At 47.4% G+C, this 22,577-nt stretch overlaps 1 protein-coding gene across 3 annotated transcripts; it reads left to right on the top strand.

Moving 5' to 3' along the window:
• The first annotated feature begins 654 nt into the window (after positions 1-654).
• Positions 655-9,432, top strand: C2H8orf76 (chromosome 2 C8orf76 homolog). Of its 3 annotated transcripts, XM_075085743.1 has the most exons (6): positions 655-1,712; positions 1,829-1,924; positions 4,233-4,376; positions 5,156-5,673; positions 7,998-8,130; positions 9,143-9,432. In XM_075085743.1, exons 1-6 carry the CDS (start codon positions 1,599-1,601, stop codon positions 9,347-9,349), a joined length of 1,212 nt encoding a protein of 403 aa, XP_074941844.1. In that variant the 5' UTR covers positions 655-1,598; the 3' UTR covers positions 9,350-9,432. The 3 variants fall into 3 exon arrangements, with proteins under 3 accessions (XP_074941844.1, XP_074941845.1, XP_074941846.1); XM_075085744.1 differs by lacking the exon at positions 1,829-1,924; XM_075085745.1 differs by lacking the exons at positions 655-1,712; positions 1,829-1,924 and adding an exon at positions 2,207-3,785.
• Positions 9,433-22,577: the final 13,145 nt, after the last annotated feature.

Here is a 22,577-nt window from a genome sequence, read left to right as displayed (position 1 = left end):
ACCTCTGCAGCGTGACTCCTGGGTGCTCTGCCTCTGTCCTGCAGGAGCTCATCACATTGGTCTGCAGGCAGAAGGAAGCCAGAGGGGTTTGGTTTGCAAGTACAAGCAGCTCTGACTCTGCTCCTCTACCTTGACGCTTGTAACAAGAAGACTGAAGCATGTCGAGCAAACTCCTGATTCCCTCCAGACTTACTTGCTAAGCAGTTTCCTATGTTCAGGAGGGCTTATTTGCCAAACAGCAAGTTTAAAAGCAAAAGAAACATCAATCCTCTTTTATCTTCTAATCAAATCTACCTGCCAAAGTTGAGTTTCTACCCAGGGATTTAAGCCAGCTGATGCTACATCCAGTCATAGCTACGCTGGGATGGAAGGATATTTTGAGCATGTATCCACTAAGAACAAAACAACCCCAAACCCAGAACGTGTATTTTGCATGTCCACTAGAAGGAAACCTTGACAATTACCTATATAAGCAGTGCTTTGGCCTCAAAAGCTGTTCTGGTACAGACTGGTTGACTAATACATTTTTCAGGTTAAGCAAGTACAAGGATGAATTTTCAGCTCACCACCTCCAAATCTGCATAGTGATTAAATGGGACAAAGTGGACCTTCCTGGATGAACAGACTGGCAAGGCAGAGACAGGAAGCAGTGTTGTACACTTTTAACTCATTCTGTGTACAGCAATATCATGAGGCGGGTGTACAGCTGGGGTAGCTACCTCTTCACCTAGGTGCCATGAATGATCAAGGGTGCGCCTGAGAGTATTTACATCTTGACAAAGCTCCAGGCTTTACTTTGTCCTGTCCTTTTTTCCCACAGCAAAGTGTAGGGGGCTTTGGGAAATCTTGTTTTGGAAAGTCTGAGATTTCACAAGTTTCCTCTTCTGCTTTGGGGCAGAACTGAAATCAAATGGAAAAGTTACCAAAATACACTCCCAGCCACCCCCCCCACAGGCACCAGGCCAAGATACTAACAGAACAACTCTACAATTATGCAATTAATCTATCAAAGCATGGGACAGTTTGGTTCAAGTATTCGTTACAGGCTCTTACAACATTTCCATTACGGTGACCCGTGCCCAAACTGCTCCCCAGAGCCGGGAGGTGCCGGCGGGCCCTGCTGACCCCGGGGAGCGCAAGCTGCACCCCTTTTTACCGCCCACCTCCGAAAACCAACGGGCAGGCGCCAGAAACGCGGGGTCGGAACCTGCCCCACGGCAGAGCGTTCGCCTGCTGGCGCTGCGCTGCGTCCTGCGGGCTGGCCCTTGGCGGGCGCTGGAGCCGTCCCCGCCCCCGTTTCCAGTCAGCGCCCCGGCTTCGCGCCGCTCTCCGCCCGGCGGGGGAGGCTTTGGCAGCCCTGCCGCAGCCGGCTTTCATCTCCCAGCCCCCGTAAAGGCTTTCTGGGGCAGCCGCCCCCAGGGGCGGCGGGCGGGACTACAGCTCCCGGCGGGCGTCGCGCCGCAGCGCCCTCACACCGCGCTGCCTAAGATGGCCGCCGCTCGCCGCCTCCCCTCTAGCCCGCGCCGCCCCTAAGTCGGTGCCCGCCGGAGGCCCCTCTCAGCCGCCCGGCGGAGGCCGGTCCGGGCGGAGCGGCCGGGATGGAGCCGCTGCCGGGCTGGGAGTTCGAGGACTCCCTCTTCGCCTCGAGCCGGGAGCGGGGCCCGGGCCGTGGGGCCGGGCCGCCCCGTGGCGCCAAGTACTGCGAGCCCCGCGTGAGGAGCGGGGGCGGCGGGGGGCAGCCAGGGGGGCGGCCCGGGTGCGGGGCGGGCGGCCCGGGTGCGGGGCGGGCGATCTCAGCCCCCCTGACGGGCCGGTGGTGTACCCGCAGTGGTTCCGCAGCGAGGCGGCCGGCGGGGAAGGCGCCGATGAGCTGACGGCCAGCAAGTTCCGGGCGGACTGGGCCTACCGGCGGCGGGAGTTCGAGGTATTTCCAGGGCTCCGGCACGGCCTGGCGCGTGGGCCGGGCCAGGCACGGCCCCGGTCGGTGGAAGCTGTGGGGATATAAACTGGGGCGATCCCATAGTCCCCGGTGTGCTGAGTGGACGCGTGTGTGAGTTTATATGTAAGCTGAGCCGTGGCCTGGCGGTGCTGGAGCCTGTGGTGCGGTTAGGTCCGGCCTAATGGCTCCTCGCCTGTGCTGAAGGCACAACATCCCTACGGGCCGTCGCGGTGACCTGGCGAAGAGCCGTCCTGCTGACTGAGCTGTGGTCAGGCCGCCACGGGTAACCCCGTTCTGGCAGGGTCCCCCAGCCAGATGTCATCTTTCCAGGAGTCAGCGTGAAGTCGATGTAAACTGGCCAGAAACTCTGTTCCGCACGCAGAGCGGATCCAGATCACGCTTGCACATCCGAGTGTTTCAGCAGTGAGCCAAGCTGTTGTTTGTGGCCATAGAAATCATGGTCAGCCAGAGTTAAGCGTGCAGATATCTGTGCTCCTGGGGCTACATACCGCGTACCGCAAAAGCTGCCAACTGCCTGGGTGCTGCTCACCTTTCTCAGAGCTCCCCCCACTGTCAGGTGAAAGCTGACTGTAGTTGTCGGGCTCCTGGCATTCGCCTTATGAGCTTCATCATTCCACCTCTCTGCTGGCTCCCCTTGCTCTGGATGGGTGGTTGTGCCTTTCAGGTGCATTTATGTTCCCTGTTTCTGTTCCTGCCTGCTGTAGTCCTAGACTATCCTCACTGCCTATTTCCTGAGCTGCATTCCTGATTATCAATGCTCTTCTGCCTCCGTAGGCCTAGTTGAAGCATCCAGTCTTTTGTTTCCTTGTTTCCTGCTTGAAATCAGCTGCTTCTGCGCTTGTTTCAACTGTAATAGCATCTTGTTCCCAGCTATGGTTTGCATTACAGGCTCCCTGATTTCAAAGCCCTCAGGCCGACTTCTGACTCCACTCCTTTCACCTTGCTCGTTGGATTCGTGGATCTTTTTGTACTTCCATTGGCATTGACTTCTGCTTTTTAACATTATTCCAGCGCTACTGTTGCCTTGTCTATACCTGACAGATGCTTTCCAGTCTCAGCTGAGACTCCCTGAAGGGATTCATAAAAGTGTGCTGAGAAGAGAGATGCCTCAGGCTGCAGTCAGACATGGCTGCTGACCCTCAGGAGGAGCAGATTGCTCCTTGTTGTGTGCTGTGGTGCCCTCTCAGGAGGGAATGACACCCCCTCAGATCTGCTAATGGAACAGACCGTTGCTTCCTAACCCTTTTCTGACACAGTGTTCCATGTTAAAAATGTCTAGTCTTCAGTCTTGTTGCTAACCTGGATTGCTGTGACAGAACCGGACTGCACACAAAATTACATTTTCACCAGTGGCTGCTGCACTCACTGGGCAGAGTGGAGCTCCCTCTTTTGCTTGAGAAGGAATGTGAACTTAATACCAGGGGAGAAAAATATTTCAGCCATTTTACTAGGAAGTGTTTAGGATATGTTGCCTGGATGCTCTTTCTGTTAGATTCATTCAAGTTTGCAAGGAATAATTAAGTATTCATTTTGGGAGATGGGAGAATGAGCACTGCTCTTTAGTCTTCTGAGCACTCACATGGAGGAGGAGGAACCAAGATTCCATTCTTAGCTTCACTGAATACTTAATTTAATGTATTTAAATGTTAATTGGAGTCCTGGTGAGTGCCCTGAGCATTAAGCTACAGAAGTATTGCTCATTCTTGTCTTTTTCCTCAGCCCAATTAATATTTAATAACTCCGTGCAAATTAGAACCACCCTACAGGAATGATGGAAACTCACCTCCCCTGCGGTATTCTCCAACTTGCTGATTATTCATGTGAGGTGAGGTGCCTGCAGGTTCAGACCTTCTCATGGAGAATGACACGGCTTTGAAACAAGGCCTCCCAAATTTAGGATGAGTGCTTTGATCATGGAGTTGGTAGCTGGGGGAAAGATGCCTTGTGTCACATATTGCCCAGGTCGGTAGGTGTTACCTTCTGGATCAGACCTGATGGGGAAGAGGTGGACAGATGTGCGGTAAATCCTGCTAAGGCTTAAACATGAATTAGGATTGAGGTTGCTCATCATCGTCTGGACTTGGGTGTGTAGTACCGGGCCCTCACGTGTTACAAGCATAGGTGGGAGCTGAGTTCAGAGAAATGAAAATGTGGAGTTCAGCTCCTGAATTCCCTTTGTGATTGTAGTCATAAACAAAACATACTGTCAGGCTTACCTTTAAATGAAAATCTCTCTGTTTTGTTTGGCTTTTCTTTTTTTCGACACTACTAGAAAGCCCTGTGTGAATACTCAAACTGCTTACTGCTATTGCCTCCCGGCAACATTGCAATGAGACGAGATGTCCAAGAGGGCCAGGCTCGGTGTTTATCTCGCCTAGGAAGGCACAAGGAGGCCCTGGATATTGCAGAAAAATTGGTAAATAATGCAATCTTTCTCTTAGGCTTTGAATGTGAAAATATTGCCAGTAGTTCTTTTATATGGACCATTTTCTGGAAAAATAATCTTTAAGTGTATAATCCTTCAGCGCTCAGAATACTTGGTAAACAGAGGGTAACTGTCACTGCAGATATAATCACTCTTTAGAAATCAGAACACCCTGTACCACAATGAGCTCCCTGTGCAGGGAGGCTGGTAGTCCTGGAAGGGACTAAATATAATGCTCTGCTAGGCAGAATTAATGTAATGTAATAGGAATTATAAGAAAGGGAATAAATGAGTGCTTAAATCTTTCCACTGTAAAAGTGATCATTCAAAACTCCCTTTTATATCCATATATGTGCTGCCAGACTGCCACCAAGAAGAGTATCTTACCGCAAATTGAGTCTTTCCTGTAAAGGAAGAAGTCCAGAGGCTCTGAAGTCTAGAATTTTACTGCTGCTGTTTATTTTATGTAAAAGGTGTTTATACTCCAAAGAACGGCAACTGTATAAAACTCTGAAGGCAAATAGACAATTCACAACGTTTGGGACCTTCTTGCCTTTCAGACTGGAACGAGGCAGCTAGAGGGAATGCTGTCAGCTTGATCATGCATGATCTGTGTCACGTATCATTTAAAATCAGGAGCACAATTCTGTACAATTTAAAAATTAACCTTAGTGATATATGTGTGTTATTATTCAGGGAAACATTTTCTTAAGCTCTAAAGGATGATTCTGTTCTATGCCTGTGTTTAATCTATTACCTTTTGTTTCTAGAGAAACGGCGCTACTAACACAGATCACTTAACGACGGTTCTCAACCTGCAGTTTACCATTTACCAGGGTCTAGAAAATGTGGAAAGAAAGATCACGTGTCTGCAGCAATTGATCTGCTTACATCCTTTCAACCCTTGGTACTGGAAGTTACTTGCTGAAGCTTATATGAGCCTTTTACAGAGTTTTTCTCCATTAGTCGTTGCAGAAACAAATCTAAATCAGTCTGAAGAGATTAGTGTAAGTGATAGTAGTTTCAAAACATCTACTGGAAGAGAGATGAGTTTGCAGCCTCGCAGATCAGACGGCCAGAAAGAAGGCCCTTGGTCCAGCCTTGCTACAGAAACAAAGAGGGAGAATGCAGTGACGTGTAGGAGCGGCCAAGCTGTAAAAGAATTCCTCTGCACTTTGGAGGAACCGGAAAAGATGGATGAAGGGAAACACGTAGCCTCCAAGTCCTGGGAGCAGGACATGTTGAAGAAAGTTGAGATAAAGGCATGTGCCTCATTTATTAGAGCAAGGTAAGTAAACGTATTCTTAGAATAATATTAACTTCTCCCAGTCAAGAGCAATTTAATACGTGTTTTTCCCAGCCTTAATATTTTCAGTTTACATTTTCAATTTAAATGTTTGTTTCAGCATTGGCAATGCTAAGTTAGGAGCACCCTGCTATTGTTTCAGATCTAAAAAGCAAAATGCACTAGCATGGTAGCTGTGAACAACCTAAACCTGAGTGGAAAGAGTAAACCAGTGTCATGCACTGTTGAGAAGTAAAGCGTTTTTTAATAACCTTATTCTGTGAATCTTTTCAAATAATTTTATACAACAGGCTGTTAGAGCATGGCTGTTTCCTGGTTTGGTAATAAAGATGCAGCAGCTGAAGTGCCCCAAAGGGAAGGCCAGCCAGTCTTCCTTCTGCGAGTGCCACCTGTCTTATTTGCTTGAAGCCTCACGCTTGAGCAAAAATGTATTATATAATAATACCCCAATCTGCATAATGGATGAGGTTGAAAAATGAACTCTGTGACAGCTGATTGACAGGACTGCATTAAAATGCTCTTTCCTTTTCTTCCTTCTCTTCCTAAAACTCTTGCACACAACAAAAATCTCCAAAACATAATCTTTCAAAGAGATAATTAGGAACTGGTTTTGTTAAAATAGTCTTGGATTTCTCTTTCCACCCTCTTGCCTCTCAGTAATGTATTAGTCACAGAACATATTCAAAGCCATTTTATGAACTTCCAAAAATGTTTACAGAGAACACTTTATAACTGCCCTGTTAGGGCAAGAGTTAAGAAATGTGAAAAAAAGATATAGTAGCTTTTAATTGTACTCAGACTAAGTGATGGTGACTTTAATTGCTACTTGGGAGAGGTTAATAGATTTAGTACTGATAATGAATATTAAAGCTACATTCATATTAAAATAATTTGTGTTCCCTGTTTCGGTGTGTATGGTTCAGCATTGAGACAGTTACAAACTGTGGGATTTACTTGCTTGGCCCACAGTTTCACAAAGTGTTATTGCAGTTTATATTTGCAGACACACTTGTCCACGGTAAGCTTCTCCCCTACCCAGGGCTTATGCATTAAATAGGTTGTCTAATAGTTTCAAGTCTGTTGGATTTTAAGTGAGATGTTTATGCTGCATAAACATATGTGCAGGGTAAACTGCACCTGGAAAAGGGATGTTAGTATTGGTTTTTTAGGAAATAAGGTCTGTGTTAAAGTATCATGAATAATTGACTCTTCTAGTTTTGTCAACAAACAAACAGAAGTGTTCTCCCCAAAAAATTGGAGAAATGGTTTTGTTTAATTTTCATTCTTCATTACATTATGTTGTTGCAAATTTTGAAATAAAAACACGTTCCAAATTAAAAATACTCTCCATTTTTACATTGAATTTCCCAGGCAAAACTTTACTGAGTTTACAGATACAGATACAGTTCGCTCAGACTTGCAGATTTTGACGTTTACAATGCTCAAATGGAAACTTTCACTTAACATCTTAAGTCTTACCTTCATAAAAATACACATCTTTATTATAACACATGCTTCATTTAACTTTGGTAAAGATGATTTAAAAATTTGTTGTTCTTTATGCGTAACGCTTGAATTAAACGTAGTTTCGGTAGCGATACTACTAAGTCCCAGTGGTCCCTTGGTTGAATACACTTAGAAATTTCCTCTGCTGATATGTTTTACGGTCCTTGTGTGAGGAGGACTCTGGAAACTGCCACTGCTCTCTCTGGTCGAGTAGTTGGTAATGGGGTCCCTCCGTGATATGAAGCCATGTTGTGAGCACAACGTCTAACCTGCACTGAAACATGGTGGTGACTTCAGGGCACTGCCTTGAACATAAAACTGCGATGGAAGATTTTAGAAAGTATTCCAGGGTTGGCCTATGTGGGGAGAATGTTTGATATTTGTCTAGCCCCCCGAAATTTCTAGCTTTTCAGGTTACAAAGATAATCACTGCCGTAGGCAAAAGTGCACTGCTGTCTTTTAGGCCTTGATAAGGATGTGGGACACCTGATGTACTGCAGTTAATGCTAGCAGAGCTTCGCTCCGCTGCTGAATTGTGTGATAAATACATGGGGAGAAAAATGTTTGTGCAGAGCACCCAGATGTACTTGGCACGTACTTATCGATACTTCTGTCGCAGCACGGGTATACCATACCCGTAGTAGTCTGAGACAGATATATTAATTCCTTTGCAGTTTTTGCAGTTGTCAAAGGTCAGGAAGAAGAGCTGTTTTTAAAGTATTACATTTTGTTTGGGTTTAGGTTTGCTGACTTACTCTTTTGCCAGCTCTGCCTTTTATTAACTGCTTGTTTCATTTCAGGCTTTTACTTCAGCTTACCCAGTTGCAACAGTTGTCCTTTGCGCTAGAGAATAACATAAAAAGTCAAAAAGAAATTGATGACAAAGTGGCCGGACTTGGTTTCAATGAAGACTCCTTGCTGTTGATGACCAAGGTAAGGGGATGTTTCATCATGTGCATGCTCTCAGCTATATGTGGGCTGGTTGAGGTACCTGAGCCAGTTCAGGCACAAAGTCCTGTAAGCGTGACACTCCCCTGAGCTAATTAACTGTGCCAGGAAGCAAGGTAAATTAGCTGGGGTGGGTTGCCCTGGTAGTATGTTATCTGGAACTGACAGTGATACCTATGTAGCACTGGCTTGTGTCATGCAGGTGTATCTATTCTGCTGAGATTCTCCTTTCAGGAATGTTCAGGGTTGTTAAGTTTCTTATTGGACTTGCATTTGCAGATGCGTCATCCCTGTGCGTTTCCTGGGATGCAGATTTTATCTCAGGACTTTTAGATGCCACAAAGTGAATCACAAGTGTGACATGGAAGTGGAGATTACTTTGGTGGGCACAGCAGTATTAAACATTTCCAGAAAAAGCCAGAGACACCCTTTTACATGATTTCTTCATTCTGTTTGATGTGCTGGGTTTTAGTTTTAAAGAAATACAAAGGAGGAGAATAACATTGCATTACTTTATTCCCAGAGATTAAACATTTGTAGTGCGATTCATAGAGTTTCAGACTTCTTTCCAAAGGAACAGAAGGAAGCCAGCAAGATTCTAACTTTGCTGTCAGCATTACAGGTTTAAGTCAGCGAAAGCCAAGCTGAGGCTGGGTTGGCAGGCAGTCTTGTGGGATTTCATCCATAAGAGGGCAGCAGCATGTAGACTATCTCAGGTTTTGAAAAGGTTGGGAAAAGAAACTTCTCTCCTTGCTTCCCTTGGCCTGACACCCCCCGGGAAGAGATCAGAGTGTTGGTGCTGTTGCCAGGTGAGCACTGAATCCAGAGTTGGCGTTGAGACAACTTACAACTTGATAGTGGTTTGGAAACTTCTCCTGGATGGTGTGTGGTTCACATGTCAAGGGCTTTTCTTGTAAAGGTGTGTTATTAATGTCATTTTTGCTGTTTTCTCTGCAAGTTATTTTCTTGTTTCCCATCTTTCTTACTCTGTTTTCAGGTTATGGGGCAGGATCTTAGACCGGAAAAACTAAAAGAGGAATTTCAGGGTGAGGTAAAATGCATAGGCCCTTCAGTGCTGTCATCGTTGGTAACTGCATCAGCCACAGAATTTGAAATCAAATGGTTTGGTAATCTCCAAGATGATTTATGTCACTTTGACAGACAATTCTGTTCAGATATATATCTCCCACCTTCTGTAGCTTAAAGGTTTTATTGTATTTATTCTCATATATCCAAATGATTATGGAATGATGTATGCAATAAAGTTCATATTACATTTTTTAAGAATTATTGTATATCTTTTAAATGCAGATATTTGTATATATTCTTAAACTCATTTAAGATTTCATAACTTTCTTTTTTCATTGATTTGTTTGCATTTAAAATAAGGAGTCCAGTATTGGTTCAGCTTTCAGAAGTAGCTTTAGCGTTCCATCATAAACCTCACTGTGCTGTGCTTGAAGCGCCTGTGATTTCGTGGGACCTGTGATGCCAGTGGGGTGGGAGGCTTCCATTATGATATCCAGTTTGAAAGTTTCTTGGTATCAAATTCCATGTTGTTGCATTTAGAGCCATGGAATTAGACATTTTCTTAATCCATTTTAAAAATATTTCTTGATTAATTGACATTGTAGTGATTTCCTGTTCAGAGCTAGATAGCTAGAAATCTTAAATATATTTATGCTAAGAAATTGTCAACAAGAATAATTCCATATATATATAATATAAGGATATAAGGAAAAAATTTTTTACTATGATGGTTGTGAAACACTGGCGCAGGTTGCCCAGAGAAGTAGTGGAGGCCCCATCCCTGGAAACATTGAAGGTCAGGTTGGGCAGGGCTCTGAGCAACCTGATCTAGTTGAAGATGTCCCTGCTCACTGCAGGGGGGTTGGACTAGATGACCGCTAAAGGTCCCTTCCAACCTAAACCATTCTATGATTCTGTGATTCATATGTTTTAGCAAAAAATCTAAATGGTAAACGTTTACCTTGGAACTGGAAGATTTTCTTTCTTCAAAGCTAAATGTTTTTGCAGGTGTAGAACTAGCTTTAGTCTTGTCTTCAGTGTGCTTAGACCAGGGAGGAGAAAAACTGTCAAGATTGTTTATATGTACTGAAGAGTGTTTAGTCAGATCATATCCTTTGTAAAACCCTGCAAGGAAGATGATCTTTGCTGTGAAAACTGGCAGTGTTGTTTCTGCATCATACAGCTCCTTATGTTATGCTTTCAGTTGATAATGACACCGCTTTGCTTTACTTTCTGAAGCATTGATGCTTCATGCTTTGGGCTTTCACAGAAAAAGGAAGAGATTATCCTGTAGTTTCTTTTGCTTGAAATACTTCACATTTGAGGCACAAGGAGTGCTCTTCCCCCACCTTCTCTTAAATTCTTTGTAGCTTTTCGTAAAGTGTTCTTTAATGGATATAGTTCAAAACCAGAAATCTCTTAGACATAATTTACTGTAACTTTTCCTCATGTTTTCCTGTATTTTCTTTCTGAAGTACTAAAGAGTGCTGAAACTTTAAATAACTCACAACCAAATGGTAATTCACCATATGTGAACACACTTTGTATCTGTTACTTTCAGGTGAATTTTAAAGCTTTGAGAGACTTTTAGGGAACCTGTCACTAACCCTTGATATGGTGTAGCCCTCTGCTAAATTGACTGTGAAACCTCTCTGCAAAAATTGAATGTTGCCTTCAGCCATGTCAAATTATCTTTGATAGTTTGGTGACTTAATGCGATTAAACCACATCCTCGTCAGCTTGTTACAAAAGATGATGACTTGGCAAGTATATTTGGGTAAGCATTAATGCACTCATCATGTATTACAGAATATTTGGTTTAGTCATGCGTGTGCTTTGCTAGGTGGAAATTTTTGTGTGTGTATGTAGAGCACTATATTCAGGTGGCAGTGAAGCCTGCCTGAAGGGCTGGCGATGCTTTTAAGACTAACCGGTGTCATAAGTTTTCAGTAGGGACTGACCATAACATGCTGTAAATTAATTATGACGTCGGCGTCAACAGAGGATGTCTTACAGCAAAGCCATAGCAAACTTGTAAAGCTTAATGCCAAATATGTCAGCAAAAAAACTGGAACAGGGACTTCCATGGTTTCTTCTTAAAGTCATGAGTAGCCACATAAAAAGGCTATAATTTGTTTTGCCACAGCTCTTGAGTAGGCTCAGTAGTTAGGAGACCAGAACACAGCTTTTGTGGAACCAGGTCTGTGTAGATACTTAATAGGAGCTCGCCAAATTATCTGGCTCCACTGTTCAGAAAGTGGAAATAGCTTTGGAGCTGTTTTAGCAGCAAATTAAATACTTGCCAAATGTTGTCATGTTGTGACTGAGATGTCAGAAATACACAGTGGCTAGCCAAGGGGATTTGGAAACTTTTTGATGTGCATGCAGATCATTGCATTTGAGGTTGTCTCTTAGATTGGCAACACAACAGTTGACTCCCCGCTGGCTCCAGGAGTGGAAGACAAGTGGCAGTTCTTAAGAACAGGCAGTATTTTCTCAGACATAACAACCAAGCAAAAATTAACTACTGCAAAGAAAATAGCGTGAATGTTGTTCTGAATGTGTCGCATAGTGACTGTTCCAAATGGCCAGTGTGTATTGCACTGGGGCTATGAAGTATTCCTTTGTCCCGGTTGTGCGTGGCTATCCCTCATCTTAGCTACTTCAGTTCCTTCCTTTGTGGCCTGCTCCTCACTTTTTTGGCATGCCACTTCTAACTCCAGTTTCCTGTTTCTGATGGTATCTGATGAGGAGCTTTGCGTTTCCATCTTGCATTTGAATGCCTCATTGTTGCTTCTACATCTGCCCATAACAGATTTCTTCATGTTTTGGTTCCTATGATATTATCATTGCTATTAGTACCTGTACCAGTACTCCATGCTGAGTTAAACAGCAAATTTTAGTATTGCAAACTGCAAGTGAGAATTTATTAGCAGTTACTGAGGTTTGATTTTGTTATTTTAACACTTGCTAATGTTACAGACACTTTGGGAAGGACCCTCTGACCCTGGTTCTGATGCTTCTGAAATTATTGCTGTGTACAAACACGATCTAATTGTACGTCTTGCTATGGAGTGTTTGAATACCCCTGGCTTTGAGGTGAGGGAACATGTTAGTGCTGTAGCTGCTGACATAAACGTGGTTTTCTCCATTTCAGAACCATAGAATGGTTTGGGCTGGAAGGGACCTTCAAAGACAGAATCATAGAATCATCAAGGTTGGAAAAGACCTCTAGGGTCATCAGGTCCAACCATCAACCCAACGCTACCACGTGTCCTAAACCATGCCCTGAACCGCCATGTCTACATGTTTTTTGAACACCTCCAGGGATGGTGACTCCACCACCTCTCTGGGAAGCCTGTTCCAGTCCTGACCACTCTGTCAGTGAAGAAATTTTTCCTAATATCCAATCTAAACCTCCCCTGACACAGCTTGAGTCTATTTCCTCTCGTTCTATCACTAGTAACTTGGGAGAAGATTATCTACTCCAACCCCCCTTGCCATGGGCAGGGACATCTTGCGCTAGTTTAGGTTGCTCAAAGCCCCGTCCAACCTGACCTTGAACACTTCCATGATGGGGCAGCCACAACTCTTCTGGGCAACCTGTTCCAGTGTTTCAGCACCCACATCATAAAAAATTTCTTCCTTATGTCCAATCTAAATCTACCCTCTTTTAGTTTAAAACCACTGCCCCTTGTCCTGTCACTGTGCGGTAGGTTGACCTTGGCTGGCTGCTAGGTGCCCACCCAGCTGCTCTATCATTTCCCTTCCTCAGCATGACAGGAAAAGAGAAAATAAGAAGAAAAAGAGAAAGAACTAGTAGGTCGACATAAAGTTAGTTTAATAAAGAAAAAGTAAAGGCTGCACACGGAAGCAACAGGAAACAAAAATTCTCTACTTCCCTTCAGCAGGTAACATCATTGTAAAAATGAGTATGTGAATAGTCTTAAGATTGCTTATCAGGAATCCAGAGTTGTAACATGGGGTCCTGCTCGTGCTCCTAACTGAGAGCCACCTTTATTGCTGGCAATAAAAAGGGGGCTTAGCTAGTGCCTACTTTTCCTGCCTTCTTTCTGGTACCTGCACACAAACTAGAAGAAAAGAATCCATTTTGGTAACAGTTTGGCAACCCAGGTGGGACTCTGCATGTTCCCGACCTGCTGAGCATGGCGACGGCATGTGACACAGCTGGTACTGGTGAGTTCATCCAATTGTCCAGGCGGCACCCACATTCCCTGGGAAGGAACTAAAACTGGGGGCAGCACAAGTCATGGGGGGTTCAATAGGTAAGGTAAAATGGGGTTTGCTGCTTGCAGAGATTCTGGGAAATTGGAAGAAAACTGATGGTTCTTCAGGACTCAGTAAAGCTGAAGCTGTAGTTCTCTCTCAGGATGAGTGAGTGGCCAGCTGGAACTTGGGAGGGGACACTGAGCACTGGCCCCTGGGAGGTTCGTTTGATGGGAGTAAGCTGGCCTTACTGCCTCGTATGTGACATGGTATAAAGCAGAATTGCCTCATATGGTAAATCCCTGCTGACTAATCCTCGTCACCTTCTTGACCTTCACAGGACAAATTGGAAGCTGTTTCCAGGATCTGTTGCTCCAACACCTCCCCAGGGATGGAGGTGCAGCTGGCAGGCCTAGTGAGGGTCGCAGAAGGGGGCCACAAGAGTGTGGTGTACGATTGCCCAGGAAGGAAGAACGCCTGGGTGCTCTTTATCTTCTATGAGTAATGGGGGCAGACCAGGGCACTCTCTTTTTTCAGAGAAAAAAGCAGCCCATGGAAGAAGTAGGCGGTGAAATGCTCCCAAGGAGCACAAGCAGCAAGCACAGGGGTTGTCCTCGAGTGCGTGCTCCTTTGGGTGCTTTGTGCGTGAGCAGCAATTGCAAGTGCGCACACTGCGCTCCATTAGCAGCCATCCAGCCGGGCATCAGGCTTCACACTGAAGTGTTTTAATGGGCAACTCTCGCAGGACACCAGCAGAAGCATCGCTGAGCCGAACACCTGCAGGGCTGGTCTGGCTGGGGGAGGGATGTGGGGATGGTCCAGAAAGCCCAGCCATTCATTCAGCTTACTTCCAGCCTGCAAACGCAGGGGCAGCAGTGGGTTCCAGGCGCCCAGGAACCATCCTTTTCTGGCACACAACCGATGTGTGTGCGGGCAGTCCCATGGGCAACGCCACTTGCTGTTTCCCTTTTCTCCGCTCTCTGCTCCCTGTGGCAAGGACGCGCACAGCAACCAGCCCTGACAGGAGGGTCCCCATGACTGCCAGCAGCTGTGGTGCTCTGACACGGCAGAGTTGCCCTCCAGAAAGCCCGAGCGCCTTTGCTGGGCTCTGGAGGGGCACATGCAGGGCCCTAATAACCCTCCAGAGTGCCCCAGGGCCTCATCCAGACTCTGTAGGGGCTGGTGCAGGGCACTAATTACGATGCAGAGTGCCCTGGGCCTCACCCAAGTTTGCTGGGGCCCATTGGAGGTCCCCACTGCCCTCCAGAGATCCCCCCAGTCTACAAAATCCAAACTTAAAAAAAAAAATAATTCACTTTTAAGTACAAATTCACTTCTGTGGATATTCTGGGGATTTGTATAGGCTACATTTATTTATGCTTTTTAGCTCCCATCACCCACATCTAGATCCTCTTCATCTGCCTCAAAATAAGAGAGACACCAAAAATATAGTAACGAGGATCATTCCAGTTCTTTTCTGCCAGGTCATCCTCTGAATCTTCTTCAGCAAAATTAGAGGGGATGAATCCTCTTGTGCCATCTGCCAGCTCTCCCACAGACCAACCGCCTTCATCCACCTGCCCAACGACATAAACATGTTGTCCAGCAGTTAGAGGAGGCTCCAGTTCAGGCTGCTCACTGGGACCATCGAAAGGATTGTGGCTGTATCGAGCTATGGATGCTCAAAGCCTTCCTGGTGCTTCTCCCAGAGCCTGCGGGAGGATGGACTGCTCGTCTGCTACTGGTTCTTCTGTCTCACTTGTGGTGTCCTCCTCTGACAGAAGGCAGGACCCAGGGCCATCCCCTGCCTGAGCTGACTCCGAGTGGCTCTGAAACCGATTCTCTGGTTCACTCACCTGGGCTCAAAACAGTTGCCCGTCTTCCCCGTGGTCTGTTTTTACTTCTCTCTCAGCACTTTCTGCCACTTCCCCACAGCTCTCAGTTTGTGCTCTGCAGCTTCCAGCTGCGTTTGAAGCGAGCTTATGGCTTGGAGGGCAGAATTTCGCCCCTCTGCCACGGGCGCCAGTTGCCCTCTCAGGTCAGCATTTTCAGCATTTCTGTGCCACAGGCCCCCAGGCCGCACCATCCCGCCTCACGGCTGACGGCTTGGGGAGCAGGCTGTCGGCCACCGAAGGCTGCTGCCCACAGTCACCACTGGTCACCTTCCCGGGGTCTGCGAGGGACGGCAGCCCCCGACCCCGTGTCAGCCGCTGCCTCCCTTCGCCACGCGGGCGTGGAGGCAGCGTCTGCCATGGGCCAGGGGTGGGCGAGTGTGGCCTTATGTGTGTGGCCTGGCCCCGAGCACTCGATGGAGGGCTGAGGCCGTGTGGCCTTATGTGGGATGTCCTGGCCCCCAAACACAATGGAGTTTGGGCTGAGCTGCCTTTGTGTTGGGTTGACCTTGGCTGGCCTCATGGTGCCCACCCAGCTGCTCTATCACTTCCCTCCTCATCAGGACAGGGGGGCAGAAAATAAGCTGAAAAACAATTCATGGGTCGAGGTAAAGGCAGTTTAATAAATAAAAGCAAAGGCCGCATGTGGAAGAAAAGGAAAACAAAAAGAAAAAGATTTCTTCTCTACTTCCCATCAGCAGGCGATATCGAGCCACTGCCTGGGAAGTCAGGCATCAGCACGTGTAGCGGTTGCTCCTGATAATAAATGCCTTAAAGATGAATGCCCCCTCCCCTTCTCCATTCTTTTAGCTTTTACTGCTGAGCACAACATCATATGGTATGGAATATCTCTTTGGTTAGCTTGAGTCAGCTGTCCTGGCTATGTCCCCTCCTGGCTTGTTGCCCACCCTAGGCCTACTAGCCTTTTGAGGGTGGGGGAGGGATGTTGGAGAGACAGCCTTGATGCTGTGGGAGCACTGTTCAGCTGCAGCCAAAACACTGGTGTGTTCTCAGCACCTTCCTAGCTACAAATACAAAGCACAGCACTATGAGGGCTGCTATGAAGAAAGTTAACTCCATCCCAGCCAGACCCAATACAATCTCCACCCGTTATTCCAAACTATTTGCATCACGCTCAGTTCCCACATAATTGAATATATTTATACATGTTCTACAAAATCTAAAAGTAAAAAAAAAAAAACTTTTAAGTACAAATTCACTTCTGTGGATATTCTGGAGGTTTGTATAGGCTACATTTATTTATGCTTTTCAGATCCCATCACCCACATCTAGATCCTCTTCATCTTCTAACCACCCCTTTGTATCTAATTCTCGTTACTGAAATCCCTTCTTACAAACCCAACTACATACTTAAACCATCTTTATACCCAGCGTAACAGATTTATACATTCTCATTAACTACTATCTATCCCCAGTGCCTTAAGTGATAGATATTATTCTCCTATTCCATGGGCTTCCTCCACTCCTCCAAATGTTCATAAGAACAGGCTGTGACTCGGGGCCCACCTGTGAAGGTGGGTGCTCAGGACAGGTGAAGCAGCATGTTCAACTCTTGGGCACCAACCCCGGCTTGGTTTGGGTCATCGTTGCACTTACCTGGTTCCTTGCAAAGCTCACTCTTCCATCGGTTCAGGTCATTCCTGCTACATTAATTCCTACAACATACAACTCGCATCACAGATTATTTTTCCCTCAAGGTTACATCCTCTTGAGGCACACACCAGGTCTTCACACCCTTCCACATTACCCACCAAGTACACCCAGGCCCTTGACTGAAGACAGTCCCACAAATGGGTTTGCCTTTTCCCAAGGGAGGAGCAATATGCACCGCCTTTGCCAGCCACTTCCCTATGTGCACTGTGGGGACCTTATCTCCTCCCACAGTATGTAGGGGTTTTGTTTGGGCAGGGCTGGACGGTTAGCAGATCCTCTGGTGTTAACCAGCCAAGTGGCTTCTGCTGAATTTATATCCCAGTGCTTCCACGCCCCATTGCCCAATGCTCTCAACATATTCTTTAACAGTCCATTATATCTCTCAGTCTTTTCAGAGGCTCATGGGTGACAGGGGACATGATATTCCCGGGCAATGCCATGTTTCTTGGCCCAGATTGAATTGTCTGATTCAATTCTTTCTGGGGTACCATGTTGCGACAACATTTGCCTTTCAAGGCCTAAGATGGTGTTTCAGGCAGCGGCATGGTTTACAAGGTATGTTTCTAGCCAACTGGTAGTTGCTTCCACCATGGTGAGTATGTAGCACTTGCCCTGGCACGTTCGTGGCAGTGGTCCAACATAGTCAATTTGGCAGGCCTCACCATATCGAAGACCCAGCCACCACCCTCAGTTCCAGGGGAACTTCACTTGTGTGGCTCACTTGATTGCAGTAGTGTTTCACATTCATGAGTGACCTGTGTGATGGTCTCCATTGTCAGGTCCACCTCTCAGTTATGAGCCCATCTGCATATTGCATTTCTTCTTAGATGTCCCGAAGTTTCATGGGCCCATCAAGCTACAAATAGCTCACCCTTACACTCCCAGTCCAGGTCCACCTGAGCTACTTCAATTTTGACAGCCTTCTCTACCTGTTCAGGGTCTTGCACCTGGATTGGGGCAACCCCCAGTATCAATACAAGCTGGGGGATGAAGGGATTGAGAGCAGCCCTGCAGAGGACCTGGGGGTACTGGTGGATGAAAAGCTGGACATGAGCCAACAATGTGTACTCGCAGTCCATAAGGCCAACCGTATCCTGGGCTGCATCAAAAGCAGCGTGGCCAGCAGGGCGAGGGCGGTGATTCTGCCCCTCTACTCTGCTCTGGTGAGACCCCACCTGCAGTGCTGCGTCCAGCTCTGGAGCCCTCAGCACAGGAGAGACACGGACCTGTTGGAGCAGGTCCAGAGGAGGCCACAAAAATGATCAGAGGAATGGAGCACCTCTCCTGTGAGGACGGGCTGAGAGAATTGGGGTTGTTCAGCCTGGAGAAGAGAAGGTTGCGGGGAGACCTTATTGTGGCCTTCCAGTACTTAAAGGGGGACTATAGGAAAGATGGGGACAGACTTTTTAGCAGGGCCTGTTGCGACAGGACAAGGGGTAATGGTTTTAAGCTAAAAGAGGGTAGATTTAGACTAGATATAAGGAAGAAAGTTTTTACTATGAGGGTGGTGAAACACTGGCACAGGTTGCCCAGAAAGGTGGTAGATGCCCCATCCCTGGAAACATTGAAGGCCAGGTTGGACGGGGCTCTGAGCAACCTGATCTAGTTGAAGATGTCCCTGCTCACTGCAGGGGGGTTGGATTAGATGACCAATAAAGGTCCCTTCCAACCTAAACCATTCTATGATTCTATGATATCCCATACCATATGACATTACGCTCAGCAATAAAAGCTGGGGAAAAAGAAAGGAGGGACATTCGGAGTGATGGTGTTTGTCTTCTCAAGTAACCCTTACGCATGATGGCACCCTACTTTCCTGGAGAGGGCTGAACACCTGCCTGCCCATGGGAAGTAGTGAATGAATTCCTTGTTTTGCTTTGCTTGTGCCAGTGGCTTTTGCTTTACCTATTAAGCTGTCTTTGTCTCAATGCATGAGTTTTCTCACTTTAACCCTTCTGAATCTATTCCCCCATCCCACTGCAGGGGGAGTGAGCAAGTGACTGGGTGGGGCTTAGTTGTGGACTGGAGTTAAACCACAACACAGGCCATCAAATCCACACAGTGCAGTATAACAATTCATCCCTTTCCTCCTCCTCCTGGCCAAAGGCAGGGACTATTTCTGTTCCTGGTCAGAGTATTCACAGTCTGACCCTTTCGGTGCCAGACCACAAGTCGCCTCACCAGGATCAATGGAGTTGATCTCGGTCATTCTATGTCTGGGACATTGCTGATTGCCTTCTTGTGTCTGTACAGCAACTAAGCTGACAGGTTTCTTGGGTGGCCCCTTCTCAACAGCTCTCTGCTCTCCATTCATGTACATGGGCTTCTGGTTTTACAGTGGGTTCATCGTCCCACTTCCTCCTGTTCTCCCTGCATTGAGCAGGAAGAACCAGAGTGCGCCACTTGGCGTATGCCTGGGGTTCTCTTTCCCTCTGACCAGGGCAGGAGGGGACTGACTTCTTGAGTCATCTTTGGCAGCCAAGGCACTGGCCTGTAGGGATGAGGAAGGATGGAGACCTTCTTCAAAGTTTTGGAGCCAAGAAGATGCTCTCTTCACAGTTGGTATATCTGTATGCAGGCAATACCCTGCTGCCAAGCTGTTAGTACATGATGCTGGGACACTTTGAGTCACCTTCCTCCACATGGCCTGCATGCTCAGGATGCCCTCTGGATCTTTGGAGACCTCACCATTGTCTAGCTCACCGTAGATGACTTCCAGCACCACTAATTGTCTCAGGTACTGGATGCCGTCATCCACAGTAGTCCACTTCCCTGGTTAGTTCACAAGATCTTCCTTGAATGGGTATCTTGCCCTCACACTTGAGAGGAGTTGTCTCCAGAGACTGCAAATTGCTGCCTCTTTTCCAATTCCTGTCTCAGTTCCCCCACTTTCTAGCAAGGGCTCCCACCCATTGGGCGTCCTTACCTTCCAGTTGCTGACTGTTGGCCCTGCTATCCCAGCGTCGGAGCATCCAGGCAGCAATCAGCTCACCTGGCTGGCAGCTGTCATCTTTCTGTATCTCTTGAAGTTCTGGCAATGAGGTTAGGGGCCAGGTAGTTTCCTCCTCCTGCCTGATTTCTTTAACTGCTTCCTCACATTTCTTTGCTGAAGGACTGGCTTGCTAATCAAACCCTTCCTTTTCTTCCTCCTCCCTTGCTCATCGATGATATGTACCCCTTGACAAACTTGTCCACTGTTTCTTTTTCACTACTGGGCAGTTACTGTAATTGTTTTTATTTGGGTCCCTGTCTCAGCCATGGTACTCTCAGATGCGGTTTGGGTCCCTGTCTCTACTGTCATGACCTCAGACGCACTTTTCATCCTGGTCTCAGTCAAGGCGTTCTCATAGGTGGTTTGGGTCCCTGCCTTAACCACAGTCCTCTGACAGTACTGAACTGTGGCTTAGAAAGCACAGGCCAAGGCCCAGGACAGCGCTAGAAACCACTGGTTTGCACTGGGGCAGGCAAGGCACCCTTCAGCACTATGAAGGCTCTATGGGGAAAGTTAACTCCACCCCAGCCAGCCCCAACACAGCTTTATGTGGCTGGTCCTGCCCCCCTGCACACAAAAGAGAGGTGCAATGTGTTATGGAAGAAAAACCTGAAATGTAAATGTGTGTTCAAAGATATGCAAAATAGGACTTGACTGGCAGTGACCTCGCCTGTACAAGCTTGTTTGCTGACAGAAGAAACCAGACCAAATGGTCTGAAAGAAGCAAAGTTGCAATAAAATTGTGTATGGCCTCTGTGGTGGGTTGATATTGCTGTCTGCGAGGTGCCCACTCAGCCCAAACTCCATTGTGTTTGGGGACCAGGACATCCCACATAAGGCCACACGGCCTCAGCCCTCCATCGAGTGCTCGGGGCCAGGCCACACACATAAGGCCACACTCGCCCACCCCTGGCCCATGGCAGACGCTGCCTCCACGCCCGCGTGGCGAAGGGAGGCAGCGGCTGACACGGGGTCGGGGGCTGCCGTCCCTCGCAGACCCCGGGAAGGTGACCAGTGGTGACTGTGGGCAGCAGCCTTCGGTGGCCGACAGCCTGCTCCCCAAGCCGTCAGCCGTGAGGCGGGATGGTGCGGCCTGGGGGCCTGTGGCACAGAAATGCTGAAAATGCTGACCTGAGAGGGCAACTGGCGCCCGTGGCAGAGGGGCGAAATTCTGCCCTCCAAGCCATAAGCTCGCTTCAAACGCAGCTGGAAGCTGCAGAGCACAAACTGAGAGCTGTGGGGAAGTGGCAGAAAGTGCTGAGAGAGAAGTAAAAACAGACCACGGGGAAGACGGGCAACTGTTTTGAGCCCAGGTGAGTGAACCAGAGAATCGGTTTCAGAGCCACTCGGAGTCAGCTCAGGCAGGGGATGGCCCTGGGTCCTGCCTTCTGTCAGAGGAGGACACCACAAGTGAGACAGAAGAACCAGTAGCAGACGAGCAGTCCATCCTCCCGCAGGCTCTGGGAGAAGCACCAGGAAGGCTTTGAGCATCCATAGCTCGATACAGCCACAATCCTTTCGATGGTCCCAGTGAGCAGCCTGAACTGGAGCCTCCTCTAACTGCTGGACAACATGTTTATGTCGTTGGGCAGGTGGATGAAGGCGGTTGGTCTGTGGGAGAGCTGGCAGATGGCACAAGAGGATTCATCCCCTCTAATTTTGCTGAAGAAGATTCAGAGGATGACCTGGCAGAAAAGAACTGGAATGATCCTCGTTACTATATTTTTGGTGTCTCTCTTATTTTGAGGCAGATGAAGAGGATCTAGATGTGGGTGATGGGAGCTAAAAAGCATAAATAAATGTAGCCTATACAAATCCCCAGAATATCCACAGAAGTGAATTTGTACTTAAAAGTGAATTATTTTTTTTTTTAAGTTTGGATTTTGTAGACTGGGGGGATCTCTGGAGGGCAGTGGGGACCTCCAATGGGCCCCAGCAAACTTGGGTGAGGCCCAGGGCACTCTGCATCATAATTAGGTGCCTTTGCAGGGTCTGTGCCGAGAGCTGGATGCAGCACTCCAGGTGCGGTCTCACCAAAGCAGAGTAGAGGGGGAGCATCACCTCCCTTGACGTCCTGGCCATGCTGCTTCTGATGCAGCCCAGGATATGGTTGGCTTTCTGGGCTGGAAGCACATGTTGCTGGCTCATATCCAGCTCCTCTTTCACCAGTACCCCCTAGTCCTTCTCCTCAGTATGGTTCCCCATCCCTTCAACCTGCAGTCTGTACTGATACTGGGTGTTGCCCCGACCCAGCTGCAGGACCTTGCATTTGACCTTGTCAGACTTCACAGGGTTCACATGGGTGCCCTCCTCCAGCCTGTCCAGGTCCCTCTGGATGGTATCCCTTTCCTCAAGGGATTCAGCTGCACCACTCAGCTTGGTGTCATCCACAAACTTGCTGAGGGTGCATTGTATGGTAGAAGTGTTCATTTGAGCCCTTCCCTTGCAGCAGACAGACGAGGTATGTCAGCATTCTGCCGTGACCATCCTGACAGGTAGTTCTGCCTGTAACCACACATTCCCCTCGCCACTGAATAATCAGGCTTGTGGGGACCTGTTAAGATTTTTGGCATAACTCATTGCTGAGATTGTAAACTCTGATTATTTTCCATCAAAAC

Source organism: Phalacrocorax aristotelis, chromosome 2, assembly GCF_949628215.1.
Source record: "Phalacrocorax aristotelis chromosome 2, bGulAri2.1, whole genome shotgun sequence".
NCBI classification, from domain to species: Eukaryota; Metazoa; Chordata; class Aves; order Suliformes; family Phalacrocoracidae; genus Phalacrocorax; species Phalacrocorax aristotelis.
This window is presented reverse-complemented; position numbering and strand designations above follow the sequence as displayed.

Coding starts and splice junctions, on each gene's coding strand:
- C2H8orf76 (XM_075085743.1), top strand. CDS start 1,599: ATGGAGCCGCTGCCGGGCTGGGAGTTCGAGGACTCCCTCTTCGCCTCG. Junction 4,377..5,155: donor TGGATATTGCAGAAAAATTG/GTAAATAATGCA, acceptor TTTTGTTTCTAG/AGAAACGGCGCTACTAACAC. Junction 8,131..9,142: donor CCTTGCTGTTGATGACCAAG/GTAAGGGGATGT, acceptor CTCTGTTTTCAG/GTTATGGGGCAGGATCTTAG.